Genomic DNA, 27666 nt, shown 5'->3' with positions numbered 1-27666 from the left:
ATCTGCCTGACTTTAACTTCCTAATTCCTCTTTGGTTATCAAGTTTCTTCTAATTTCATTTATAGGATATCACTCCAAAGACCACTTCCTTTCCATCAGTTACAACTCATTAATATACCATTTTCTAAAATATCATCATTTTGGGGCACCTAGGTGGCTCAGTCGTTAGGTGTCTGCCTTTCCTCAGGTCATATCCCAGGGTCCTGGGATCGAGCCCCGCATTGGGCTCCCTGCTCGGTGGGAAGCCTGCTTCTCCTTCTCCCACTCCCCCTGCTTTGTTCCCTCTCTTGCTCTCTCTATCAAATAAATAAATAAAATCTTAAAAAAATATATCATCATTTTAAGTGTTCGTCATCTAATTTCAACTGCATATCTGAAAACAGGGTTTCCCTTATACCCTCAGGCATGACATGGGTGGCAGGGCACAGATAACACAACATAAATCCATGCAATATCATTTCCTGTCTCTGGAAGAAATCACACATGCTTGTGATAAACACTACAGGTACCCTCTTATGATATATCTCAAAAAGTATGTGGTATACCCCTATATCAGTCAGGATCTAACCAGGAAAACGGAAACACTCTAAGTATTTGAAACAGATGGAATTTAATGCAGGAAATTAATTACATACTGATGGAGGAGATGAGAAGTTAACAGTGGACGGTGAGGTAGTCCAGAGATGATCAACAGCAGGAATGCTCTACTACATCTAAGCTGGAGGAACAAAGAGAAGAAGTGGTATTCCTGGGGCCAGGATCATTCTATAGAAACTGAAACCATGGCAGGCCTGGCAGGCTGGCAATGAAGCCATGGGTCAATGCTGGAGATACCACCGAGGGTGCAAAGGGGGAAAAGGCTGTGAATATCTGGGACTCTCCCTCTCTTTATCTTCCACCAGTGCTTCCCATTAGCCAGCACCAGCTGTAAAAAAAGCACAAGCAGGAGAACAGGGAAAGGGCAAGAAATGGGGAGCCTGGGGGAAAAAGGAGATTCAGAGAAGTCATAACACCTCCAAAAAGTCAAAGGGCTACCACTTGGGAGAAGGAAAGGATTTATTCTCCATGGCACCATGGGAGGATCAACATATGGAAAATTCAGTAAAATGAAGTTCAACTCAAAATAAAGATGAACATTTAAATAAACAGAACTATCTAAAAAGGGGAACAGTTTGCCTTGAAAAGTGGCAAACTTGGAATCCGTAATTCTGTAAATATTTTGAACTATTACAGATAGTATGTTTTCCTACAAGTCTATATGATGTCATTAAAAGCCACAGAAAAATGTTGATAGGATCTAGGGGGTAGGTCTATGGGAATTCACTGTAAAATCTTTTGACTTTGTTGTATGTTTAAAATTTTCTATAATAAGATGTTAGAAAAACATCCCTGAATTCAGTAAGATATCTAGGCCCACAAAGTGAGATCATCTTTGTTTATAAGTATATTTGTTATCCATTACTAGATCACAAATTACCTCAAAACTTAGAAGCTTAAGGCAGCAAACATTTATTACTTCACAATTTCTGAGGATCAGGAGTCAAGGATCAGTTTACCTGGGTAGTTACGGTTCAGAGTTTCTCATGAGATTTCAGTCAGGCTGTTGGCTGGGGCAGGTTATCTGAAGGCCTGACTGGGGAGGATGCACTTCCAAGGTTACTCATGTGGTTATTGGCAAGATACAGTCCCTCACAGGTTATTGGTGGGAGTTCTAAGTTTTCTTTGCCAGGTTGACATCTCAATAGGGCTGCCTGAGTGTTCTGACAATGACAGCTGTCTTACCTCAGAGCAAGTGACCGGAGAGAGAGTGCACCCAAGAAGGAAGCCACAGTATTAGACTTTTCAGTGAAAACAAATGTATAGCAAGATTCTGGGAAGATGGCAACAGCAGCTGTGGTGGCATAGTTTTTAGATCGGCCCAAATTCCCACACAAAAACAGAAGAAATGACCTCGGAGCCTTGAAAATATTTGCAATAAAACTCGGTGACAAAGTATCCTGTGAACCTTACAAGCTGGTGAGGACAAACCACCAAGAATTTCTGGGATCCATGTAAGAAAAAATAGAAACAATGGGACATGTGACAGACCTAAAAAGAAACCCCTAAAACAGCCAGCAGTTATTCCTTAGAAAGTAAGGGCCAATTTGAGAACAATGGCTGAAACTGAGAGGATTTTGCCCACTCCATTAGCAAAAGAGTGTAAGGGACCCATAATGTAAAGGTTTATGTTGGCTGGAACAGCCTAGACTCTATATTCCAGAAAATAACCAACCATGCCTCCCTTCCTGGATAGAGTCCCACACTGAGGAGAAACCGCTAGAAATGGAGTCAAAACTGAGCAGGACACCGACAACAAAAAAGAAGGAAAGAGAAGCTCAAGATCGAAGTGCGGCAGAAAAATAGAGTCAGGAAACCTCAGACAGAAAATCACAATAGTTTTAACATGATACAGAAACAAGAAAAGAGGGAGCTCTGTGAAGTTAAAAAAACAATCAAATCAAGCCTCCTACCAAAATTTTAGGAAAACTACTTTCACGTAAATATGGGCAACAAAAAAGCATGCCACTCAAATCCCATACAAGTTTATTATAAGGAAAAAGAGAATAAAAAGCAGAATAACATCCCAATGAAATCATGAAAAAGAGACATACTCAAAAACAGAACAACACTCAAATGTAGCATTGCATAACAAGCTAAAAGTCATTAAAAATATTATACAAGAGGGGCGCCTGGACGGCTCAATTGGTTAAGCGACCCACTCTTGATTTTGGCTCATAATCTCAGGGTCATGGGATTGAGTCCTGTGCTCAGCACTGAGTCTGCTTCAGATTCTCTCCCTCTGCCTCTCCCCCTGCTCTCTCTCTCTCTCTCTCTAAAATAAATAAATTAAATCTTAAAAAAATATATTTTACAAGAGGGGTGCCTGACTGGCCCAGTTGGTAGAGCCAACTCTTGATCTCAGGGTCTTGAGTTCAAGCCCCACATTGGGCATGGAGCCTACTTAAAAAATATATTATACAAGATAAAAAAGAACATAATATGAATTAGAAATATTTAGAAATGAGGTGACAGAACCTGAAAGAGAATTAGAAATACAATTTAATAAACCATTTTTTAAAAAGACTAAAATGGAAGCAACACATAAGCAAATAAACACAAGTGATATCAAGAAAAAGAGGAGAAAAGGAGGAACATTCTTTAAACTGAAAAGACATGTAAAACGAAAGTAAAAGGATTTGAAGGTGGCAAATATAAGGATAAGCAAAGAAAATCCAACACAAAGAAAATAGAAGCATTTGAAGAATAAAAACAAAGCAAGGGAAGAGAATACTAAAAATATAATTCAAGGGGCGCCTGGGTGGCTCAGTTGGTTAAGCGACTGCCTTCGGCTCAGGTCATGATCCTGGAGTCCCGGGATCGAGTCCCGCATCGGGCTCCCTGCTTGGCAGGGAGTCTGCTTCTCCCTCTGACCCTCCTCCCTCTCATGCTCTCTGTCTCTCATTCTCTCTCTCTCTCAAATAAATAAATAAAAAATCTTTAAAAAAAAAAAATAATAATTCAAGAAAGCATTCCTGAAATTTAAGAAACAAATAAGCTTAAAACTACTTATTAAAAAGGCATGCTGTAGGGGCATCTGGGTGGCTCAGTCGGTTAAACGTCTGCCTTCGGCTCAGGTCATGATCCCGGGGTCCTGGGATCGAGCCCCACATCGGGCTCCCTGCTCAGCGGGGAGCCTGCTTCTCCCCCTGCCTGTCACTCTGCTTACTTGTGCTCTCTGTCTCTCTGTCAAATGAATAAATAAAATCTTTAAAAAAAAAAAAAAAAGGCATGCTGTAGGCGTGCCTGGCTGGCTCTGTCAGTGGACCAAGCGACTCTTGATCTTGGGGTTGTGATTTCAAGCCCATGTTGGGGGTAGAGATTACTTAAAATCTTTTAAAAATTTATTTATCTTTAGGGCACCTGGGTAGCTCAGTTGGTTGGGCAACTGCCTTCGGCTTGGGTCATGATCCTTAGGTCCTGGGATCAAGTCCCACATCGGGCTCCCTGCTCAGCGGGGAGCCTGTTTCTCCCTCTGCCTGCTGCTCCCCCGGCTGTGCTCTCTCTAATAAATAATAAATAAATAGACAAATAAATAATCTTTTTCAAAAAATTATTTATCTTTAAAGAAAAAGAAAAAAATACTTTGGGATTCCGGGCAAGAAGACTTTGTGACATAAAATTAGAAATAATGTTAGGGGCGCCTGGGTGGCTCAGTCAGTTGAGTGTCCAACTCCTGATTTCAGCTCAGGTCATGATCTCAGGGTTGTGAGATGGGGCCCCACCTTGAGCTCCACACTGAGCATGGAGACTAGTTAAGATTTCCTCTCCTTCTGGCCCTCTCTACCCCATGCATGAGCATGCATGCATGTGCTCTCTCTCTTTCTCTCTCTTTTTAAAGATTTTATTTATTTATTTGAGAGAGAAAGAGTGAGCAAGAGAGAGAGAGAACATAAGCCAGGGGGAGGGCAGAGGGAGAGGGAGAAGCAGGCTCCCCACTCTCAGGGAGCCCATCTCGGGGCTTGATCTGAGGACCCTGGGATCATGACCTGAGTCAAAGGCAGATGCTTAACTGATTGAGCCACCCAGGCATCCCTCTTTCTCAGAAAGAAAGAAAGAAAGAAACAAAGAAAGAAAGAAAGAAAGAAAGAAAGAAAGAAAGAAAGAAAGTTAAATTAGTATACTTAGACTTTAACAGAAACATTTTGTTCCAGAAAAAAATGGAGTAATATATTTAAGATACTAGAAGAAGGAAAATGCAAATTAAGGATTTTATATCCAGGAAAACTGACCTGTAAATACAAAGCACAGATAAATTTTTTACATCATGCAAGAATTCAGGGAAGGTTGCTTCCATGAGCCCCTGCTAATGAATCTACTCTAGAAGAGCTTCAGACAATCAAAATGACTAGAAAGTCATTGACATAAAAGCTGGTAGTAAACATTAATTATATGGTTTCTTATAGAACTAAGACTAAATGAAGGTAAAAGAGTTAGATTACAGTATGTAATAGCTACATGATCTGACAATGTAGATATAATACAACTATTAAAAAGAAGGGAGAGATTGGGAAATACATGCAGAAAAATATTCTTTGATTTTAGTAATCATAATTTGGTGATGGTAGTGGTACTAGTATCAATATCATAAAACTTGTGCATGTGTAAAGTTGATAAAACAAATGAGTAGTTACAGGATAGTCTCATTCTAACATCCCTCATGCCCTTAGGAACCAGAATTCTTTATGTGGAAGAGATACAGATGTAATATAATTATCAGAATGGTGCTTACTTTTGGAGAGAAGTTAGGGACTGTGATTGAGTTGGGGCATGTGGGGGATTTTCTGAAATGTCTGCCAAGTTCTTTTGCATGACCTGGGTGGTTGCTACAAGAGTGTTCACCTTATTTTACTATGCTATAAAAATACATACCTCCTAGGGGCTCCTGGCTGGCTCAGTTGGAAGAGCACGCAACTATTAATCTCAGGGTTGTAAGTTTGAGCCCCACGTTGGGTGTAGAGATTACTTAAAAATAAAATCTTTTTTTAAGATTTATTTATTGGGGTGCCTGGGTGGCTCAGTCATTAAGCGTCTGCCTTCTGCTCAGATCATGGTCCCAGGGTCCTGGGATCGAGCCCCACATTGGGTTCCCTGCTCAGCGGGAAGCCTGCTTCTCCCTCTCCCACTCCCCCTGCTTGTGTTCCCTCTCTCGCTGTGTCTCTCTCTGTCAAATAAATAAAATCTTTTAAAAAAAAAAGCTATTATCTCCTAATTTAAAAATAAATAAATAAATAAATATTTATTTATTTGAGAGAGAGAGAGTGGGGGGTAGAGGGTAGAAGGGACAAAGGGAGAGGGAGAAAGAAACCCAAGCAGACTCTGTGCTGGTCACGGAGCCCAATGGGCTCGATCTCAAGACCCTGAGACCACGATCTGAGCCAAAACCAAAAGTCAGACACTTAACCAACTGTGCCACCCAGTCACCCTTAAAAATAAAATCTTAAAAAAAAAAGCATTATCTCCAGGGCACCTGGGTGGCTCAGTCAGTTAAGCATCTGCCTTCAGCTCAGGTCATGATCCCAGGGTCCTAGGATCAAGCCCTGAGTCAGGCTCCCTGCTCAAAGGGGAATCTGCTTCTCCTCTCCCTCTGCCCCTCCCCCACACTCATGTTTTCTCTCTCTCTCTCTCAAGTAAATAAATAAAATCTTTTTAAAAAATGCATATCTCCTGGGGTGCCTGGGTGGCTCAGTAGTTAAGCGTCTGCCTTCGGCTCGGGTCATGATCCCAGGGTCCTGGGATTGAGCCCCGCATCAGGCTCCCTGCTCCGCGGGAAGCCTGCTTCTCCCTCTCCCTCTCCCCCTGTTTGTGTTCCTTCTCTCGCTGTCTCTCTGTCAAATAAATAAAAATTTTTTTTAAATCTTAAAAAAAAATGCATATCTCCTACAGTAATTATACATCTAAAATATTGGTTAAAGAGGGGCACCTGGGTGGTTAAATCAGTTGAGTGTCTGTTTCTTGATCTCAGCTCAGGTCTTGATCTCAGGGTAGTAAGTTTAAGCCCCAGGTTGGGCTCCAGGCTGGGCGTGGAGCCTACATAAAAATAAATAAACAAATTTTAAAAATAAATAATAAAACAAAATATTGGCTAAAGAAATGTTTAAAATAATTTGTGGTTAATGGTGTGCTTTGAAAAACACTGGCAGTTCCTCAAAAAGTTAAACATATAGTTACCAAATGACACAGCAATTCCACTCCTAGGTATATATACCCAAGAGAAATGAAAACTGTCCTCATAAAAACTTGTACACAAATGTTCATAGTAGCATTATTCATAATAAACAAAATGTAAAAACAACCCAAACATCCATCAACTGATGAATGGATAAATAAAATGTGGTACAGTGTGCCTGGCTGGTTCAGTCGGTGGAGCATGTGACTCTTGATCTTGGGATGGTAACTTCGAGCCCCACATTGGGCCTAGACCTTACCTTAAAAAATAAATAAATAGGGTGCCTGGGTGGCTCAGTCGTTAAGCGTCTGCCTTTGGCTCAGGTCATGATCCCAGGGTCCTGGGATCGAGCCCTGCATCGGGCTCCCTGCTCTGCCAGAGGCCTGCTTCTCCCTCTCCCACTCCCGCTGCTTGTGTTCCTGCTCTCGCTGTCTCTGTCAAATAAATAAATAAAATCTTTTAAAATAAATAAATAAATAAATAAATAGGGGTGCCTGGGTGGCTCAGATGGTTAAGTGTCTGCCTTCGGCTCAGGTCATGATCCCAGGGTCCTGGGATGGAGTCCCGCATCGGGCTCCCTGCTCCTTGGGAGCCTGCTTCTCCCTCTGCCTCTCTCTCTCTCTCTATCTCTCATGAAAAAAAAAATCTTAAAAAAAATAAAATAAAAATATGGTACATCTGTATGATACAAATATATATATGACCCTTGGAAATATCATGCTAAATGAAAGAAGCCAGTCACAAAATACCACAATGTGTATGGTTACATTTATATGAAATACTCAGACTGGTGATCGCTTATTGTTGGAAGAGAGGTACAAGAGAGAAATGAGGAGTAACAATTAATGGGTATGGTGTTTCATTTAGGGGAGAATAAAATTAGATTGTGTTAATGGTTACACAACCCTGAGAATACACTCAAGAGTGAATTGTATACTTTCAGTGAGTGAATTGTATGGTATGTCAATTTTATTTCAATAAAGCTGTTAGAAAGAGTTCGTGGTGGATATATTCACAGTAAGTGTTCATCAAACCATAAGTGAGTTATCTTCTGGTTTCATGATCCTATTCTAATTTTCTTCCTCTTTGTCTGCTCCCTCTTGGTATCTGTGTGTTTCTTTCTCCTTTTTGAATGTGATTCTCATTCCCTTTCTCTTACACTCTCTACTCAAACCCTGGAAAATATGGTACATGTCTATGACTCAAAGGCTATTTACATGGTGATATCTTCCAAATCTTCCTAGCTCAGATCCTTTTCTTGCTCTGTATCCCCATATATCCAACTGCCCATTAAACATAGCCATTTCAAAATCCCAAATGCATCCTAAATCGCAAACATGTAAAATCCCACTTACCATCGAGTCACCATTCCTTAATCTGCCCTCTCAATGCATTGTCTGTAATGGCCAACTTTCAAAAAGATGTCCAAGTAAGAAACCTGGGAATCAACCAAGAATTCTCCCTCTCCTTTACCGCTCATATTCAATTGGTCATTTGGCTCATTCTACTATTCATTCTTAAATATCTGTATCCCTATAAAAATTCAAGCATTCACCATCTCCCACCTGAAACAATGCAAGAGTTTTTATATGATTCTCCCTTATACTATTTTTGACCCTTTTCAATCCATCCTCCAATTTAAACCAGGATGATCTAAAATCTACTTTTCTAATCATCTTGGTTCCTTGTTCATAATTCTTCAATGGTTTTCTATGGTCTACAGTAGGATAAAACCTAAATTCAACAAGGCATATCCTCAATTCCCCCTTCCTTTGGCAGTGCACTTAAGATTTCTTTTGGGAATTACCTTTTCCCAAGTGTTGGCAATGTTGGTAGGACAATAAATCAAAGTGACCTAGACGGGTAGGTGCATGACATAAAGTCAATTATATTCTCTCTCAGGATTTTGAATCCTGAGTCAAATTATGCAGGGAAGGGGGAAAAAATGCATTGGCACTTATTCCCTTAGACAGTTGAATAGTTTCTGCTGCCCAGAGTTCTGCAGCTGTCCTTGATCTAATTTCCAACCCTGGTTCTCCAGCTTTCCCGTCAATTCTGTGAACCACTAATCTTTCCAATAAATTCTCTTTTTGTTCACAGTAGCCAAGTCAGTTTTTTTGCTTATGACCAAAAACCCTTAACGGACACATGGACCCCGTTTCTCAGCCTTACCTCTAACCATCATACCCTATATGCTTTTCCCTCTCGCAATAGTGAACTCCTTGTAGTTCTCTTATCCAAAAAGCACCCTTCCCTACCTCTTAAGAAGCCTGTTGACACACATCTCAGTTCCGGGGCAAGTGCTATCTCCTCTCCAAGGCTATTCTGTCTCCCATACTCCCACCCCCACCACCCATGCACTGGTACACCTTGAACATAACGATTATTTCAATTATAATATTTGGTACATGTCTCCCACGAGACTGTTCCTTGAGACTAGGGACCGTCTTCTTTTTTTTTTTTTAAGATCGATTTATTTATTTGAGAGAGAGAGAGATTGAGGGAGAGAGAGTATGAACGGGGGAGGGACAGAGGAACAAGCAGACTCCCCACTGAGCACAGGGCCCCAATGCAGGACTCAATCCCAGGACCCCCGAGAGCACAACCCAAAGTCAGACGCTTAAGCGACTGAGCCACCCAGGTGCCCCAGGACTGTGTCTTTTTATCTCTGATTCCCCAAACCTACCCAGTGCCTGGATCCAAAAAGGCAGTCCAAAATGTTTGCTAATGAATGCAAAAATGAAGCCTGCTGTGTTGAACACCACAGTTCATATGGGTTTCACAGTGCGGTGTTCAATATTGTAGAGGCAAGTGGGGGTATGAGCTACTCATACATGTAATATTTTCATTCATATTGTACTTCTTTTACATAACTATACCTTCTCAGAAAGAAGGACTGAGGAAGTTTCCTTGCCTCTATCAACATTTGCCATGTTAATGGCTTCTTAAAAAGCAAACTATGGATGGCATCCGGACAAGTTACACAATAACTAAGAGAACTTTTTCCCTGATCTCCCTCATTCCTGGAACTTGCCGCTTTGGCTCTTCCTGAGGAATGTTTTCATTAGAACTTGTTTCCATTACAAAGCTTTTATTTAAAACATTCAGGGTTTAGCCATCAGGTGGCTTTCAAGTTATAAACAATAAGCACTCTGGGGAATTTGAGAACTCCAGAATGTGGAACTTATCTCATCCAAATCAGACAGGCTACTGTTGCAATGTGCAGAGATGAGCAGCATCAGCCTGTTATTGGCCCTTCTGGTTTACATCACAATTAAGTGATCAACTGTTCCACATCTACCAGTTTACATTCTAGTTCATTGGGGAAAAGGGGGTGGGGATTAAAATATTAGAAGTGGATGCCTCTGGGGAAAAGTGCTGAGGCTGGGAAAGGGTGGGGCAGGGGGATATTCATTTTCACTATAAGTTCTTCTGTACTGTTTATAACTATGTGCATATATTACTATTTCTTCTTAAATTTTGTTTTGATTTTATCTGATAATTCTAGCAACATATATTTGCTTCTGTTCATTGACATCATTTAACAGAATGTTATAATCCTAATGATTATTTCCCCCTCTACCCACTAGACCAGTGGCTTCTAAATGTTTTTAAAATAAATTCTTTTTTTTTAAGATTTTTTTATTTATTTGAGAGAGAGAATGAGAGAGAGAGAGAGCACATGAGAGGGGGGAGGGTCAGAGGGAGAAGCAGACTCCCCGCTGAGCTGGGAGCCCGATGCGGGACGCGATCCAGGGACTCCAGGATCATGACCTGAGCCGAAGGCAGTCGCTTAACCAACTGAGCCACCCAGGCGCCCTAAAATAAATTCTTGAGGCACAGTATATGTACAATAATATTAATACATGTACAGCTCAATGGGTTTCAACAAACGTACACGCTGGTGTAACCACCAGTACAATCAAGATACGTAACATTCATTCACCTGAAAAAATACCCTATACCTCTTTGCAATCAATTCTCAACTCCATCTTCTAGTCCCAGGCAACCACTGATCTGCTTTCTGTTACCTTGGATTAGTTTTGTTTTTACTAGTTTCGTATAATGGAATCGTGTAGTATGTATTCTTTTGCATCTGGCTTCTTTTGCTCAGTAAAATTTTTTGAGAGTTGTCCAGGTTATGTGCATTGTAGTTTGTCCCTTTTTATTGCTAAGTACATTTTATTGCTAAGTCCATTGTACGGATGTACCACTATTTTTTTTATATAGTTGCCTGTTGTTGGAACTTTGGATCCCAGTGTAGGGCTAAGAATAAGGCTATCAGGGCACCTCCGTGGTGCCGTGAGTTAAGCATGTGACTCTTGGTTTCAGCTCAAGTCGTGATCTCAGGCTTGTGAGATGGAGGCCCGAGTCTGGCTCCATGCTCAGCACAGACTCAGCTTGAGATTCTCTCCACTTCCCAATCTGCTCCTCCCACTCATGCTTTCTCTCTTCAATCAATCAATCAATCAATCAATCTTTTTAAAAAATCAACTTTATTGATGCATAAATATCTAGGAGCTGAATTTCCAGGTTGTTTGGTAAGTGAGTATTGGACCAGAAAATAGCCAGAACTGGGGCGCCTGAGTGGCTCAGTCGGTTAAGCATCTGCCTTCCGCTCAAGTCATGATCCCGGGGTTTTGGGATCGATCCCCGCATTGGGCTCCCTGCTCAGCAAGGGAGCCCGCTTCTCCCTCTCCCTGCCGCTCCCTCTCTCTCTGTCAAATAAATAAATAAAATCTTAAAAAAAAAAGGGGGGGCGCCTGGGTGGCTCAGTCGTTAAGCGTCTGCTTTCGGCTCAGGTCATGATCCCAGGGTCCTGGGATCGAGCCCCACGTTGGGCTCCCCGCTCTGCGGGAACCCTGCTACTCCCTCTCCCACTCCCCCTGCTTGTGTTCCCTCTCTCGTTGTCTCTCTCTGTCAAATAAATAAATAAAATCTTTTAAGAAAGAAAAAGAAAGAAAGAAAGAAAGAAAGAAAGAAAGAAAGAAAGAAAGAAAGAAAGAAAGAGAACTTTCCCAAAGTGCTTGTACCATTTTACATTCCCACCGGCAGTGCATGAGCTCTCTGGTTGCTCCACATCCTCATCTGTATTTGGTGGTGTTAGGTTTTTTTTCTTTTTAATTTTAGCCACTGCAGTGAGTGTGTAGCTTAATTTGTATTCTCTGATAATGAATGATAATGAGTAATACAGTGCTTACTGGCCATTCTTATTATCTTCTTTCGTGATATTTCTGTTCTTTTGTCCTTTTTTAAATTAGATTGTCTTAATGAATTATAAGATTTCTGTATATATACTGAAGGCAAATCCTTTGTCAGAATACATGTATGACAAATACTTTCTCCCAGTCTGTGGCTTGCTTTTTCTTTTTCTTTGAAGAATCTTTCAAAGAGCAGAACTTTTAGATTTTATATGATATACAACTCATATTTTTTTTTCTTTATGGTTTGTGCATTTTGTATCCTAAGAAATTATTGTCTATCTCAGTGTCATGACAATTCTCTGTGTTTCCTGACATTATGGATAATTTTAGCCTTTATTATTTTTTTAAGTTTATTCATTTTTAAGTAATCTATACACCCAATATGGGGCTTAAACTCATGACCCTGAGATCAAGAGTCACATGCTCTCCCAACTGAGCCAGCCAGGCACCCCCTATAATTTTCGCTTTTACATTTAGGTCTATGATTCATTTTGAGTTAAATTTTTGTATGGTATGAGATAAGGATTGGCTTCTTTTTTTTATATGGATACCTACTTGTTTTGGCAAAGTTCTGTTCAAAAGACAATTCTTTCCCCCATTGAATTTACCATGGCACCTTTGTCAAAAAGAAAAAATAGCCTTATATGTGGGTTCTGTTTCTGGGTTCAATATTCTCTTTCATTGATTTTATGACCACCTTACACCAATACTACACTGTTTTGATTACTGTTGCTTTCAAGTCTTTTATTTTTTTTTAAGATTTTATTTATTTATTTGAGAGAGAGAGAAAGAGAGAGCATGAGCAGGGGGAGGGACAGAGGAAGAGAGAGAAGGAGACTCCCCACTGTGCAGGGAGCCTGATATGGGGCTCCATCCCAGGACCCTGAGATCATGGCCAGAGCCAAAGGCAGCCCTTTAACCAACTGAGCCACCCAGGTGCCCCACCTTCAAGTCTTTTAATCAGTTATGCAAATCTTTCAACTTTACTCTTCCTTTTCTAAATTGTTTTAGCTTATCTAAGTCCTTTGTGTTTCCATATAAATTTTGGAATCACCTTGTCAATTACCACATAAAAACTTGCTGGATTTTTACTGTTATGTTAATAAATCCACAGATCAGGGGCACCTGCGTGGCTCAGTCGGTTAAGCATCTGCCTTCGGCTCAGGTCAAGATCTCAGGGTCCTGGGATTGAGCCCCACATTGGGCTCTCTGCTCAGCAGAGAGCCTGCTTCCCCCTCTCTCTGCCTGCCTCTCTGCCTACTTGTGATCTCTCTCTCTCTGTCAAATAAGTAAATAAAATCTAAAATAAATAAATAAATAAATAAATCCAAAGATCAATATGGAAATAATCGACATCTTTACAATACTGAGTCTTCCACGGTATATTTTCCATTTATTTACATCTTTAATTTCTCTCAGCAACATGTTGTAGTTTTCAATATACACAGGTCTTGCACATATTTTATTAAATACATCTTTAAGGATATTTGTTTTCGGACATTATAATAAATAGTATTGTTTTTTAAATTTTAATTTCTGATTGTTCTTTGCTAGTATCTTTTGTATATTCACATTTTTGTATATTGACAGTCTATCTGTGACATTGCTAAATTCACTAATGGGTTCTAGTAGCTTTTTATAGATTCTGTAGTATTTTACATGCACCTGATCATGTCATGTAAAAATACAATTTTACTGGGGGGCCTGGGTGGCTCAGTTGGTTAAGTGTCTGCCTTCGGCTCAGGTCATGATCCCAGGGTCTTGGAATTGAGTCCTATGTCAGGCTCCCTGCTCCTCAGTGTAAAGTCTGCTTCTTCCTCTCCCTCTGCCCCTCCCCCTGCTTGTACTCTCGAGCACATGCCCTCTCTCTCTCTCTCATGAATAAAAAATCTTTAAAAAAATATAATTTTACTTTTTAAATTTCTAATCTATATGCTTTTATTTTTCTTGCCTTATTTCACTAGTTAGTAACTATAGTATATGTCGAAGTAGTGAGATCATATATTCTTTCTTTGTTCTAAATCATATGAGGAAAACATTCAGGTTTCAACATTGTAAGTATGATGTTAGTAATGGGGTTTTTTTGCCCCAATTTTAAAAATGTGGTAAAATACATATATAATTTACTATCTTGTTCATTTTACATGTTCAGAGGACTGGTGTTAAGTACATTCATATTGTTGTAGACCCATGACTACCATCAATCTCTAAAATTCTTTTCATCTTGCAAAACTGAAACTCTAGAGCCATTAAACAGTAGCTCCCTATCCCTTCCTCTCCCCAGTCCCCAGCAACCACCATCTACTCTCTGACTCTATGATTTTGACTACTCTAGGTAGCACATACTTGTTTTTTGTGACTGGCTTATTGCACTTAACATAATGTCCTCAAGTTTCATCCATGTTGTAGCATATGTTAGAATTTCCTTTCTTTTCTTTTTTTTTTTTTAAAGATTTTATGTATTTACTTGAGAGAGTGAGAGAGAGAGAGCATGAGCTGGGGAGGAGAGAAGGGAGAGGGAGAAGCAGACTTCCCTGCTGAGTGGGGAGCCCGACCTGGGGCTCGATCCCAGGACCCTGGGATCACGACCCAAGCCAAAGGGAGACACTCAACCAACTGGGCCACCCAGGCGCCCCAGGAATTTCCTTTCTTTTGAAAGCTAAATCTTATTCCATTGTAGGTGTATATCACATTTTGCTTATCCATTCATCTGTCAATGGACACTTGGGTTGTTTCCATGTTTTAGCCATTGTGAATAATACTGCTATGAACATGGGGTACAAATATCTATTCAAAACCCTGTTTTCTTTCTTTCTTTTTTTTTTTTTTAAGATTTATCTTAGAGAGAGCGAGCATGCACATGCAGAGGCAAAGTCTGAGAAGTTTGAGAGTCTCAAACAGACTCTGCTGAGCATGGAGCCTGACGTGGGGCTCGACCTCACAACCTGAGATCACGACCTGAGCTGAAATAAAGAGTCAGGCGCTGAACCAACTGTGCCACCCAGGCGCCCCCAAAACCCTGTTTTCAATTCTTTTGGGTATATACCCAGAAGTAGAGCAGAAGGATGATTTGGTAATTCTATTTTCAACTTCTTGAGAAAACACTGTACTGTTTTCCACAGCAACTATACCATTTTACATTCCCATCAATATTGCACAAGGGCTCCAATTCCTGTACATTCTCACCAATACTTGCTATTTTTGTTATTATTTATTATGATTTTAAAAAGTAAACTCGAACTCACAACCCTGAGATCCAGTCACACAGTCTAGCAACTGAGTCAGCCAGGTGCCCTTATTTTCTGCTTTTTGATAGTAGCTGTTCTAATGGAAATGAGGTGGTATCTCATGGTAGTTTTGATTCGCATTTCTCAATAATTAGCAATATTGATCTTCTTTTCATGTACTTACTGGACATTTATATATTTTCTTTGGAGAAGTGTCTATACAAGCCTGTTACCCATTTTTGAATCAGGTTTTTTTTGTTGTTGTTGAATTTTAGGAGTTCTCTATATATTCTGAATATGAATCCCTTATCAGATATATGATTTATAAATATATTCTCCCATTCTGTGGGTTGCCTTTTTACTCTCTTAATAGTGTCTTTTGATGCACAAATTTTTTAAATTATCACAAAGCCCAATTTGTCTATTTTTTTCTTTTGTTGCCTAGACCTTTGTTTGTTTAAGACCTTTGGTTTTTTAAAAGTACCTTATTAGGTAAAGGAGTACTTTCCTAATCCTAGTTTGTTGAAAGTTTTTTTTCTTGCCATGAATTGATGTATAATTTGTCCAAAATATTTTTTAGTAGCTATTGAGATATTAATGTGATCTATCTCTTTTATTCTGTTAATATCATGGATTTAGGGGCGCCTGGATGGCTCAGTCGTTAAGCGTCTGCCTTCAGCTCAGGTCATGATCCCAGGGTCCTGGGATAGAGCCCCGCATCGGGCTCCCTGCTCAGGGGGGAGCCTGCTTCTCACTTTCCCACTCCTCCCTGCTTGTGTTCCCTCTCTCGCTGTGTCTCTGTCAAATAAATAAAATCTTTTAAAAACAATATTATGGATTGTATTTTCATGTTAAACTACACTTGCATTCCTGGGATAAACTCCATCTAGCCATGATGTATTTCCTTTTTATATATTTCTAGATTCTATTTGCTAATATTTTGTTAAGGACTTTTGCATTTATGTTTGCAAGGAATATTGGAGTATAGTTTTCTTTCCTTGCAATATTATTGTCTAGTTTTGGTATCAGAGTAATATCATATTTATGGCCTCATAAAATGAGTTGAGAAGTGACACCTCATTTTTTATTTCCTGTAAGAATTACTAACATTGCTTCCTTGGAAATTCACCAAACTATCTGGGTATGAAGTTTGCTCTAGGGAAAGCTTCAAATTATGAATACAATTTGTTTAATTGATTTAGGGCTATTCAGGTTTTCTGTTTTATTTGTTTATTTTTTTAAAAGACTTTATTTGACAGAGAGAGAAAAAGAGAGAACACAAGCAGGGGGAGCGGGAGAGAGAGAAGCAGGCTCCCCACAGAGCAGGGAGCTGGATGCAGGGCTTGATCCCAGGACCCTGAGATCATAACCTGAGCCGAAGGCAGACATTTAACAGACTGAGCCACCCAGGCACCCCTAGGTTTTCTATTTCTTCTTAAATCAATTTTGGTGATTTGTGTTTTTCAGTGAATTTGTGCTTTTCACCCAAGTTGTTCAATTTGTGGGCACAGAATTGTTCATAGTAGTCCCTTATTATCCTTTTAATATATGCATTATCTGTATTAATAATCTCTTTCTCATTACTGATATTGGTAATTTATGTTGTTTTTATCTTGCTCAGTATAAAGGTTTAGCAATTTTTAAAAAAAGATTATTTATTTGAGAGGGGGAGAGGGAGATAATCTCAAGCAGACTACCCCTGAGTGTGGAGCCCGATGCAGGGCTCAATCCCACAACCCTGAGATCAGGATATGAGCAGAAACCAAGAGTCGGGTGCTCAACCAACTGAGCCACCCAGGCACCCCAAAGGTTTAGCAATTTCTTTTAAAGGTTTTATTTATTTGAGAAAGCGTAAAAGTGAGAGAGAGTGAGAGAGCACAAGTGGGGAAGGGGGGAGGGGAGAGAGGGAAAGGGAGAAGCGGGCTCCCCACTGAGCAGGGAGCCTGATGTGGGGCTCAATCCCAGGACCCTGGGATCATGACCTGAGCCGGGGAAGATGCTTAACCGACTGAGCCATCCAGGCACCCCAGGTTAAGCAATTTTATTGATCTTTTCAGCCAGTCAGGTTTTGGTTTTATTGCTTTTCTCTGTCCACTTTTAATTTTATTGATTTCTACTCTTCACATTATTCATTTTATATTCTATTTACAAGTTTACTATTCCTTTTCTAGCTTTAGAAGCTAAGATCATTGACTTTAGATCTTTGTTTTATTGTATAAGTATTTGAAGATATAAATTTCTTCTATGCTTAACTTTTTTTTTTTTTTAAGATTTTATTTATTTATTTGACACAGAAAGACACAGCGAGAGAGGGAACATAAGCAGGGGGAGTGGGAGAGGGAGAAGCAGGCTTCCTGCTGAGCAGGGAGCCCAATGTGGGGCTCGATCCCAGCACCCTGGGATCATGACCTGAGCCAAAGGCAGACGCTTAACGACTGAGCCACCCAGGCGCCCCATCTTTTTTTTTTTTTTTTTTTTTTACTGCAACCAACAGTAAAATTATACCTACCCCAGGCACACAACCGAGGAAAAGAAAGTTTTACAAAACAAAATTTTCCCTTACTATGTGCAATGCACTCTGATATTTTCTATTCCATCCCATTGTTTAAGAAATGCTGCTCATGATTGACTGAACTGAAGCATAGTCTAGGCTTTTTTTTGCCATGACTTATGTTCAGATTGCTGATTATGCCTTGATTACAGTTTGACAGCTCTTCCTGTTTGAGTAGGTGTATTAAATTGTAGAGTCACAGGCTCAAATCCCAAGAGTATGTGAAACAGAAGGTATCAAACTGTGTCTTAGGGTGAACCTACCAATGCCACTAAGATTCTTGTTTCATGTAACAGTAAACATCACTTTCCATGATATCCCTAAAGAGAGCTCTGAAGACATGTCCAAGATACACTTTATCATGAGTATATAGACTTTCATTTTATTTTAGGGTTTCTATGATTTAAATATTTTACCTATAATGTTGTCCTTACTTAGAGATCGGGCACATTTATTGGGTTTCAAATGTCCCCAATATTTATGTTCTCATTGATCTTCATAATATCCAATGCAGGTAAGTTATAAAATATGACAGGAAATCTTTCAGATGTATAAATGAAGAAGTTAGAATTTTGAAAGTCAAAAGTATGCCATGTCTTTCAAGAAAAAAATCTAATGCTCTCAATGGTACATCATTATTACAAAAATTAGAGGTGGCAATATAATTGGTTAACACTTCTGGAAAGTAACTTAGCAAGAGCTTTAAAAAATATTTTTGTAATAACAAAAACAAGAAAACCTCTATGACCTGCTGTTTCTATTTCTGCAATTTCACTCTAACAGAATGATTCAAAACATGGAAAAAGGTTTGAGGTAGCTTTGAAAAAGCATGAAATAAGGAAATGGAAACAAGCTGAATGTACCACAATATAGTTAAATAAACCATACAGCATTCTCTTAGAAATATTATACAGTCACTGGGGTGCCCAGGTGGCTCAATCAGTTAAGTGTCCAGCTCTTGGTTTTGGCTCAGGTCATGATCTCAGGGTCCTGGGATCGAGCCCCACATTGGGGCTTAATGGGGAGTCTGCTGGAGATTCTCTCTCTCTCTTTCCTTCTGCCCCTCTCCCCACTCGTGCTCACTCTCTAAACAAATAAATCTTTTTTTTAAAAAAAGAAATATTATGCAGTCATTGAAAATCTTTTTTTTTTTTAAGATTTTTTAATTTATTTTTCAACAGAGAGAGAGACAGTGAGAGAGGGAACACAAGCAGGGGGAGTGGGAGAGGGAGAAGCAGGCTTTCCGCTGAGCAGGGAGCCCGATGTGGGACTCGATCCCAGGACCCTGGGATCATGACCTGAGCCGAAGGCAGACGCTTAACGACTGAGCCACCCGGGCGCCCCAGTCATTGAAAATCTTAACAAAGGTTGTGCAACAGCATAGAAGAACACTCATAGGGTAGAATATATTCACATATGTATGATTACAACAATATGGGGGGAACCTATGCATAAACACTGGAATTAACAAAAATGTTACCTTTTTCTGTTGAGTTAGAGAAATAAGAGTAAATTTTTTATTTTCCTGTATTTTCTAAATTCTTTTTAATAGTATATAAATTTTAAAATTAAACACCTACTATAGTAAAATTAAATTCCAAATTAAACACCTACTGTTGTCTGTTAGGATAATGAAAGGGAAAAATACATGATATAAAAAGCACAGTAAGTGTATTTATGTTATGATATGACTGTTTCAAGTGTGGGGGAGCACAGAGAGAAGAGAGAGGGAGGGAGGGAGGAGGGAGAGAGGGAGAGAAAAAAACGAAAGAAGACTGAAAGAAAAATGCCAAAATACTGGGAAGGGTTGTATACTGTGGGATGATAGTTATTTTTTTCTCTTTATTCTCTAAATTTCCTGTAAAGTATTTATTTGTGTTACTATTATAATAAATGCCTTTATGATAAGTATACCTCACTAATCACCCTGAGGCTCCCTACTTTGACCCAGGCCTCATCTCAGCTTGCTACTGGGACTTGCCTTGTGTCAAAACAATGAAAGGTCTGTAGGGCATTGAAATTCTATTGTGTCATGTTAGGATTTATCCAAGCCCACAGCGAGATTGGAGGCAAAGCTGCTGCAGTGACTTTCCATCATAAAGTTGAAAGAACATTGAATGGACCAAAAAACAACACTGGTTCTATTCTCTGCATTTTTGCCCAAGGAAGTCATTTAACTCCATTTCCTAATTCCCAAAGTAAAAGGGTCAGATTACTTGTAAGAAGCTCTAATTGTAGGTCATGTACATAAAGGTGATATCAGAAAAGTCAGACCGGAGTAGAAGAGATGCATGAAATTAGTGTAGACTGAAACAAGACCCCAAGAGCTTGGGAAACGAAGTAGTGTGGTTTATTAACTCTCAACTAGAAAATACAAAGAACTCAGTGGTGTGGGGCGCCTGGGTGTCTCAGTTGGTTAAGTGACTGCCTTTGGCTCATGTCATGATCCCGGAGTCCTGGGATTGAGTCCCACATCCGGCTCCTGGCTCATCGCGGAGCCTGCTTCTCCCTCTGACCCTCTCCCCTCTCATGCTATTTCTCACTCTCTCTCTCTCAAATAAATAAAATCTTAAAAAAAAAAAAGAACTCAGTGGTGGATTGGGACAAGAACCTAGGATTTCCCAAAATTCTGGGCAAAATTTAGACAAGAAGTCTGCGTAATCGCACACAGTACCAGCAACAGGGCTTGAACAATGCACGAATTTTTCACTCTAGCTAAAACAGAACTTCATGGTAGGAGCTGGGTGCATACATAGGGTTTAGGTTGGCACTCCAGGCTAGAATGAGGATATGGAGCCCAGGTATATGAATGTTTCACTGAGAAAATACTGTGAAGAAACCCAAAAGGCTCATTTAGTTCTGCGAGTCAAAGTACCTCTCAACTAGCACTGTCCAAAAGAACTTTCTCAAACAATAGAAATGTTCTTCACCTGTGACATTCAATACTACATAGCCTCTGGGCACATGGGACTATTGAGTACTGGAAATATGGCAAGTGCAAATGAGGAATTGAATTTCTAATTTTATTTTATTTTTTTTTTAAAGATTTTATTTATTTATTTGAGAGAGAGAGAGAGAATGAGAGACAGAGAGCATGAGAGGGGGGAGGATCAGAGGGAGAAGCAGACTCCCTGCCAAGCAGGGAGCCCGATGCGGGACTCGATCCTGGGACTCCAGGATCATGACCTGAGCTGAAAGCAGTCGCTTAACCAACTGAGCCACCCAGGCGCCCTGAATTTCTAATTTTAATTAATTTAATTTTAAATTTAAATAGCTACACATATGACTAGTGCCTACCATATTGAGCAGCACAGCAAAGGCCTAACACAGTCCAGTGGTTTTTATTTTTTTTTGTGTTGTTGTTGTTGTTGTTGTTTAAGTAGGCTCCATGCCCAGCGTGGAGCCCAACGTGGGGCTTGAACTCACAACTGTGAGATCAAGACCTGAGCTGATATCAAGAGTCAGTTGCTTAACCAACTGAGCCACCCAGCACCCTATATTCTCAAATATAGCCAAACATACCTAATGAAACAAGAATTCCTTTTTTGAATATGAAGAATATTTTGTTTTTCTTTCTTTTTTTTTTTTAAAAGATTTTATTTTATTTATTTGACAGAGAGAGACACAGCGAGAGAGGGAACACAAGCAGGGGGAGTGGGAGAGGGAGAAGCAGGCTTCCCGCTGAGCAGGGAGCCCGATGCGGGGCTCGATCCCAGGTCCCTGGGATCATGACCTAAGCCGAAGGCAGACGCTTAATGACTGAGCCACCCAGGTGCCCCTATTTTGTTTTTCTTTGTAGTCTTTATGTATATATGTTGTGTATGATAATTTAATGGTTCCACAGGAAGTTAAATCAACTCTAGGAATTTCACAAGAATTCATGCCCCTTCCAGAGTAAACCAAGATTAACCACATTCTGGGCTCAACCTGAAGATGTATTCACCCAAGATGAACCACAAACCACCTTGGCCCCAAGTGACCTTCTAAACTAAGGACAAAGTGAGACACCACAACTGCAGGGATGAGCTGACTGCACTTGGACCTGCCTTCATCTTTAGTTTAGACTAGATCTGCATCCTGGAGTTTGGAAGGGCACAGCTATTTTTTCAGTGCACTCAGAATCGGCTAGTGCAGACAAGGATGTTCCTAATTGTAGGTTGTCCCAAAGTTTCCCATAAGTACAATAAATAATAGAGTCCTGTATGAGAGTCAACTTATAGATTTTTAGTCTGGGCTCTAGACCTAGAAATCTATACATATTCCACCTTATTCCTACTGTGACCTAATGAAGAAAAGAGAGAATCCAGTAGCACAACAGGTTTATTGGTTATTGTACACAAAAGAATGTGAGCAACTTGCAAGTATTCAATATAAAAAGGGCTTAGTACAAGTTGCCTTCCTTTCACCCTAAGAAAGTATACCAAACTGGGGCACCTGGCTGGTTCCATCAGTAGAAAATGCAACTCTTGATCTCAGGGTCATAGGTTCAAGCCCCACACTGGGTGTGGAGCCTACATAAAATTAAAAAAAAATTTTTTTAATAAAAAAACAAAAGAAAGTATGCCAACTCCAGGAAAATAGAGGGGAATCAAACTTCAAGTTTACATAACAGACGTACTCAAAAGAAGTCCCTGCTTTGTTACAAAAATGGACAAAACCTTCTAAAAGTAAATGGAATCAAAAGAAATTAAAACTGGGATATTGATTCCTGTAATAACATTAATTAGTGTTTGTCTATGACATAAGACAGACAAAACATTAAAATTCAAGACTAAAGTCAGTATTTTTTCAGCTTTTTTGATGTATAATTGACAAATTAGAGTTAGTATTTTAAAAAAAGAAAAAAAGTACTAGTAGTTATCAGGTGCCAATTTTTTTAAACTTACCCATACAAGTTTTACCAATCCCTTTCAAACCAAAAAATACAACAAAAGTTTAAAAGTAGGGGCACCTGGCTGGCTCAGTTGGTAGAGCATGCAACTCTTGAACTTGGGATTGTGAGTTCGAGCCCCACTTAGGGCATAGAGCTTACATTAAAAAAAAAAAAAAAAGTTTAAAAGTATAGATTCTTCCAGATACTAAGCCCAGGAATTTTCCCCTCCTCAAATCCTCTAAACCCAAATTATGAGAAATCATTCACTCTGACCACTCTGACCACTGGGAACATTTCTGCACAGTGACATAATCAAAACATTTACTTCTTCCATTATTTAACTTATTCATTCCCTTCTAATAAAATTCTAGGCATGTAGGAGTAAGCAAAAGGATATAATTTTTGCTGAAGCCTTCCTTTCTTTGTGATTGAGGCAAAACTAAATTTACAACATGACAAACTTAAGCACTGAGGAAGGCCTTATTGGTAGAGGAAATGAGCCACCTTCATGGTCTCAAGAATAAGTCGTGCATCTCTAAGATAAATTTGGAGAGAGATTTATCCAAGAATCCGTTTTCTCCAAGGCTGGACAGGGAGGAAGTGTGGGAAGCACAGCTTTTCTAAGAGGATGAAAGGTGTCACTTGGAGACACTCCAGTTTCCTGAGGAAGGGAAAGAGACACTGAAACTTCTTGTTTTGTGCATTTTAGGTCTTCCTTGTTTTCCACCATCAGTAACTGTTCTATCTCCTCTTTCAAAGATAAATTTGTCTGAAACTCCTGTCTGGGTATCTCTGACTCAGAGCAAATGAGTTTGTTGATACAATCCTCACTGGTTTCTTCCTTCATGGAAGGTAGATGTTGAGGTTCTGTCGGAGTTTGTTTATTTTTAGATTCTTCTTTCAGCAAATTTACATCCGGATGAGATGTAAAACTTGGAGTTTCAACTAGCATAGAGTTTTTACAAAGTAAGGAAACCCCTACTTTCCCCGCGGTCTCTGTCACTGATTTCTTTGGATGTAGCACTGTCCTTATTAGGAGGCCCCGTGCGTTCACCCTATATTCTTTTGCAGCTCTCTCTCTGCGCTGCTTCTGGAAGTCCTTGAGTTGAAGCAGTTCTTCTGGAAGCTCCATACATGTAGGCTAAGAAAAGAACGGGAAAATAAGTCTACTATAACTAAACTTCTGAATATGGTCCTTAAAATCACTTCTGCTATACTTAACAGTATTTAGCAAAGTGAGGATCAATTCAAATGTGTTCTTATGGCTCCCTCTAGCGTATTCAACTATAGTAGTATTATTTTTGATTAAGTTAAATATTTTGAATCCACAGTTTATGTGTGTGTGTTGTGCATTGCGTGTTAAACATGTGTGTATGCATGTGTAAAGATTAACAAGGAAAAGTAAGTGTCCCTTCCAACCTGTTCCCAGTTGTCTTAGCGAGTGCATCTTCTAGAAAGCAGTTTCATACTTAGCCTTCCACAGATAGTCTATGCATCTGTAATCATGTTTGTGTATATACATCCGTTACTAAATGTTTATCTTTTCATTGCATTGCATTTTTCAATTTTAGTTTTCCCCCAACCATTTATTTTTATAACTCTTTCTAAAAATTCTTTTACACAAATGGTAACATAGTATTATATATTCTTCTGCATCTTGAATTTTTAAACTAAAAAATTTGTCTTGGATTTTTCCCTGTTAGCATTCTTACAGGCTGTATGGATATGCAATAATTTATTTAACTAAATCCATATGGATGGATAGTTAGTTGTTTCCAGTATTCTGTCATTACATAAATGCTATAGTAAAGAATATATTAAGAAAATATCCTCTTTGTTACATGAGGCAAATAATTTTTCCCAGGTTGCTTGCCTTTTGACTTTCATCATAGTACTTTCACCACAGAAACATGTTAAGTCAAGTTTATTAATCCTTTATGAGTTCAGAGTATGTCTGCATTGCATAGAAAGGCATTCCCTCATACAACTCCATAGCAAAAACGCAAATGGTCATCTAGTTTAAAAATGAGCAAAGGACCTGAATAGACATTTTTCCAAAGAAGACATTAAAATGGCCAATAGGTATATGAAAAGGTGTTTGGGATCACTAATCATCAGGTAAATGCAAACCCCAAACACAATAAGTTATCACTTCACACATGTTTGGATGGCTATTGTCAAAATAATGGCAAGAATGTGGAGAAAAGGGAACCCTTATTCATGGTTGGCGGGACCAGAAATTGGTACAGCTACTATGGAAAACAGTATGGAAGTTCCTCAAAAAATTAAAAATAGAACTACCATGCAGTCCAGCAATTCCACATCTGGGTATATATACAAAGGAAATGAAATCACTATCTTTAAGAGATATCTGCACTCCCTTTACACTGTAGCATTACTCACAATAGCCAACATATGGAAACAACCTGTTTACATCAATGGATGAATGGATAAAAAAGATGTGAGATAGATAGATAGATAGATGATAGATAGATAGATAGATAGATAGACAGACAGACAGATCTCACACACACACACACATACACATATACCCACAATGGAATATTTAGCCATAAAAAAGAAAATCCTGCCAGAAAATCCTGCCATTTGTGACATGTATGCACTTAAAGGGCATTATGCTAAGTGAAATAAACCAGACAGAGAAAGACAAATACTGTATGGTATCACTTATATGTGGAATCTTTAAAAAAAAAAAAAAGCTGATTTCATACGAACAGTATAGAATGGAGGTTGCCAGCGGCTAGGGGGAGGGGAAAAGGGGGAGATGGAGGTCAAAGGGCACAAACTTTCAATTACAAGAAAAATAAACTGTAAAAAAATAAATAAATAAATTCTGAGGATTGAATGTATTGCATGTTTACTATAATAATTTGGTATTGTATACTTGAAAGTTGCTAAGAGCAGATCTTCAGCATTTTCACCACCCACACAGAGTTAATTATGTGAGATGATGGATACATTAATTACCTTAGTCTTGATAATCATTTCATAATGTATATGTATATCAAATCATCACAATGTACACCCTATACACAATTAATTTTGTCAATTATTCTTCAATGAATGTGGGGGGGTTGGAAGAAAAGCATTCCTTACTGTGAAATAATTTTCTTTTAATTGTTTTTTCTAATAATTTTATAATCCCATTATTTACATAAATACTTGATCTGAGGAATTTATTTTGGTAATCCAACTCTGACTCTTCTCCCGTACAATGGTTAGTCAATTACCTATAGCCATTTATTGATTATCTTTTTCTCATTAATTGGAAATTCTACCTTTATCCCAACGATATTGGCAGATATTTTCTTTTAAAGATTTTATTCATTTATTTGAGAGAGAGATAGCAGGGGAAATCACAAGCAGGGGGAGCGGCAGGCAAAGGGAGAGGGAGAAGCAGACTCCCTGCTGAGTAGGAAGCCCAATGCTTGATACCAGGACCCTGGGATCATGACCTGAGCCGAAGGCAGATGCTGAACTGACTGAGCCACCCAGGTGCCCCCATACTGGCAAATGTATATTGGATCTTTTTTTTAAGATTTTATTTATTTATTTGACAGAGAAAGACACAGAAAGAGAGGGAACACAAGCAGGGGGAGCAGAAGAGGGAGAAGCAGGCCTCCCGTGGAGCAGGGAGCCCAATGAAGGGCTCGATCCCAGGACCCTGGGATCATGCCCTGAGCCGAAGGCAGATGTTCTTCAACGACTGAGCCACCCAGGCGCCCCTATATATTGGATCTTTTGCTGGGTTCTCTACTATGTTCCACTGATCTGCCTACACATGTACCAGTCACAAACTGTTGGGTGTTTTTTTTTTTAACTAATCTCTGCATCCAGCATGGGCCTCAAACTTAGAACCCCAAGATCAAGAGATTCATGATCTACCAACTGAGCCATCCAGGTGCCCCCCAAATGATTTTTATTTAATGTACCACTTATATGACTTAATATCTGACAGGACTATTCTTATTTATATATATTTATCTTTATAAACACTATAATCAGTTTGCCAAAATAATGCTGGTGTTAGTATTTTTCTTGGAATAGAGGTAAATTCAAAAGTAAATTTAGGAGTAATGTATAGCTAAAAATGCTTAGTGTCCCCATTCATTTAAGTCTGCTTTTATACCATTCAGTAATATTTTAATGTTTTCTTTATATCTCACATTTCTTGTAAGATTTATTTCTAGGTAATTTATCTTTTTGTTACAATTATAAACGGATGTTTTCTCCCATTATATTTTCTTGCTGTGTATATGGATGCAAGAAAACTATCAATTTTCATGTTACATTTGTACCCATTTTACTAAATTGTTCTTTTGTTTGTAGTAATCTTTTCCCATTGATTTTCTACAGTTTTCAGTTGTATCATAGGCAAGTCATAATTTTGATTCCTCCTATTCATTTTTTATAGTTTGTCTTTTTTTTTTTTCTTCAAATTTCATTGGCAGGACGCCTGGGTGGCTTAGTCGGTTAAGCATCTGCCTTCGGCTCAGGTCATGATCCCAGGGTTCTGGGATCAAGCCTCACATAGGGATCCCTGCTCAGCGGGGAGCCTACTTCTCCCTCTGCCTGCCACTCGCCCTGCTTGTGCTATCTCTCTCTGACAAATAAATAAATAAAAACTTAAAAAAAAATTCCATTGGCTAATAGCTTCAAAAAATGTTAAAGTGGTGGTGGTAATCACAATTTTTGTATTTTCTTGATACTAATGGGAATGCTTTTAGTGCTTCCAATTAAACTTTATGTAGACTTCTTGCTTGCGATATGTTTTATCATGTATTCCAACTTTAATCAGTAATGTATATAGGATATTATCACATTTTTTTCAGCATTAAACAGTGAGAGCAAAATATAAAAAGTTATAAAACTCCTTGGTTTTACAATGATAAATAAAACACATTTAAATTCTCCAATTGAACAAGGTATGCAAGGATTTTTATGTTGCTCTTTTTTTGCTAAACAGTGAGAGCAACGTACAGAAAGGTTACATTTTTTTCAGCATATATGAGATAATAAGACTT

The 27666-nt window shown here is 39.0% G+C and overlaps 1 protein-coding gene across 3 annotated transcripts in view; it reads right to left on the bottom strand.

Annotated features, from left to right (window-relative positions):
• Positions 1-22050: 22050 nt before the first annotated feature.
• The window catches only part of EXD1 (exonuclease 3'-5' domain containing 1), a 29655-nt gene continuing 24039 nt past the window's right edge, over positions 22051-27666 (bottom strand). For all 3 annotated transcript variants that reach the window (XM_078079516.1, XM_036084218.2, XM_078079517.1), the window contains one exon: positions 22051-23762. In XM_078079516.1, the coding sequence (XP_077935642.1) occupies positions 23157-23762 (606 nt within the window). In that variant the 3' untranslated portion in view covers positions 22051-23156. The remainder of the gene's footprint in view (positions 23763-27666) is intronic.

Source organism: Halichoerus grypus, chromosome 8, assembly GCF_964656455.1.
Source record: "Halichoerus grypus chromosome 8, mHalGry1.hap1.1, whole genome shotgun sequence".
NCBI lineage: Eukaryota > Metazoa > Chordata > Mammalia > Carnivora > Phocidae > Halichoerus > Halichoerus grypus.
The sequence above is the reverse complement of the archived record's forward strand: the minus strand, read 5'-3'. Positions and strand labels throughout refer to the sequence as shown.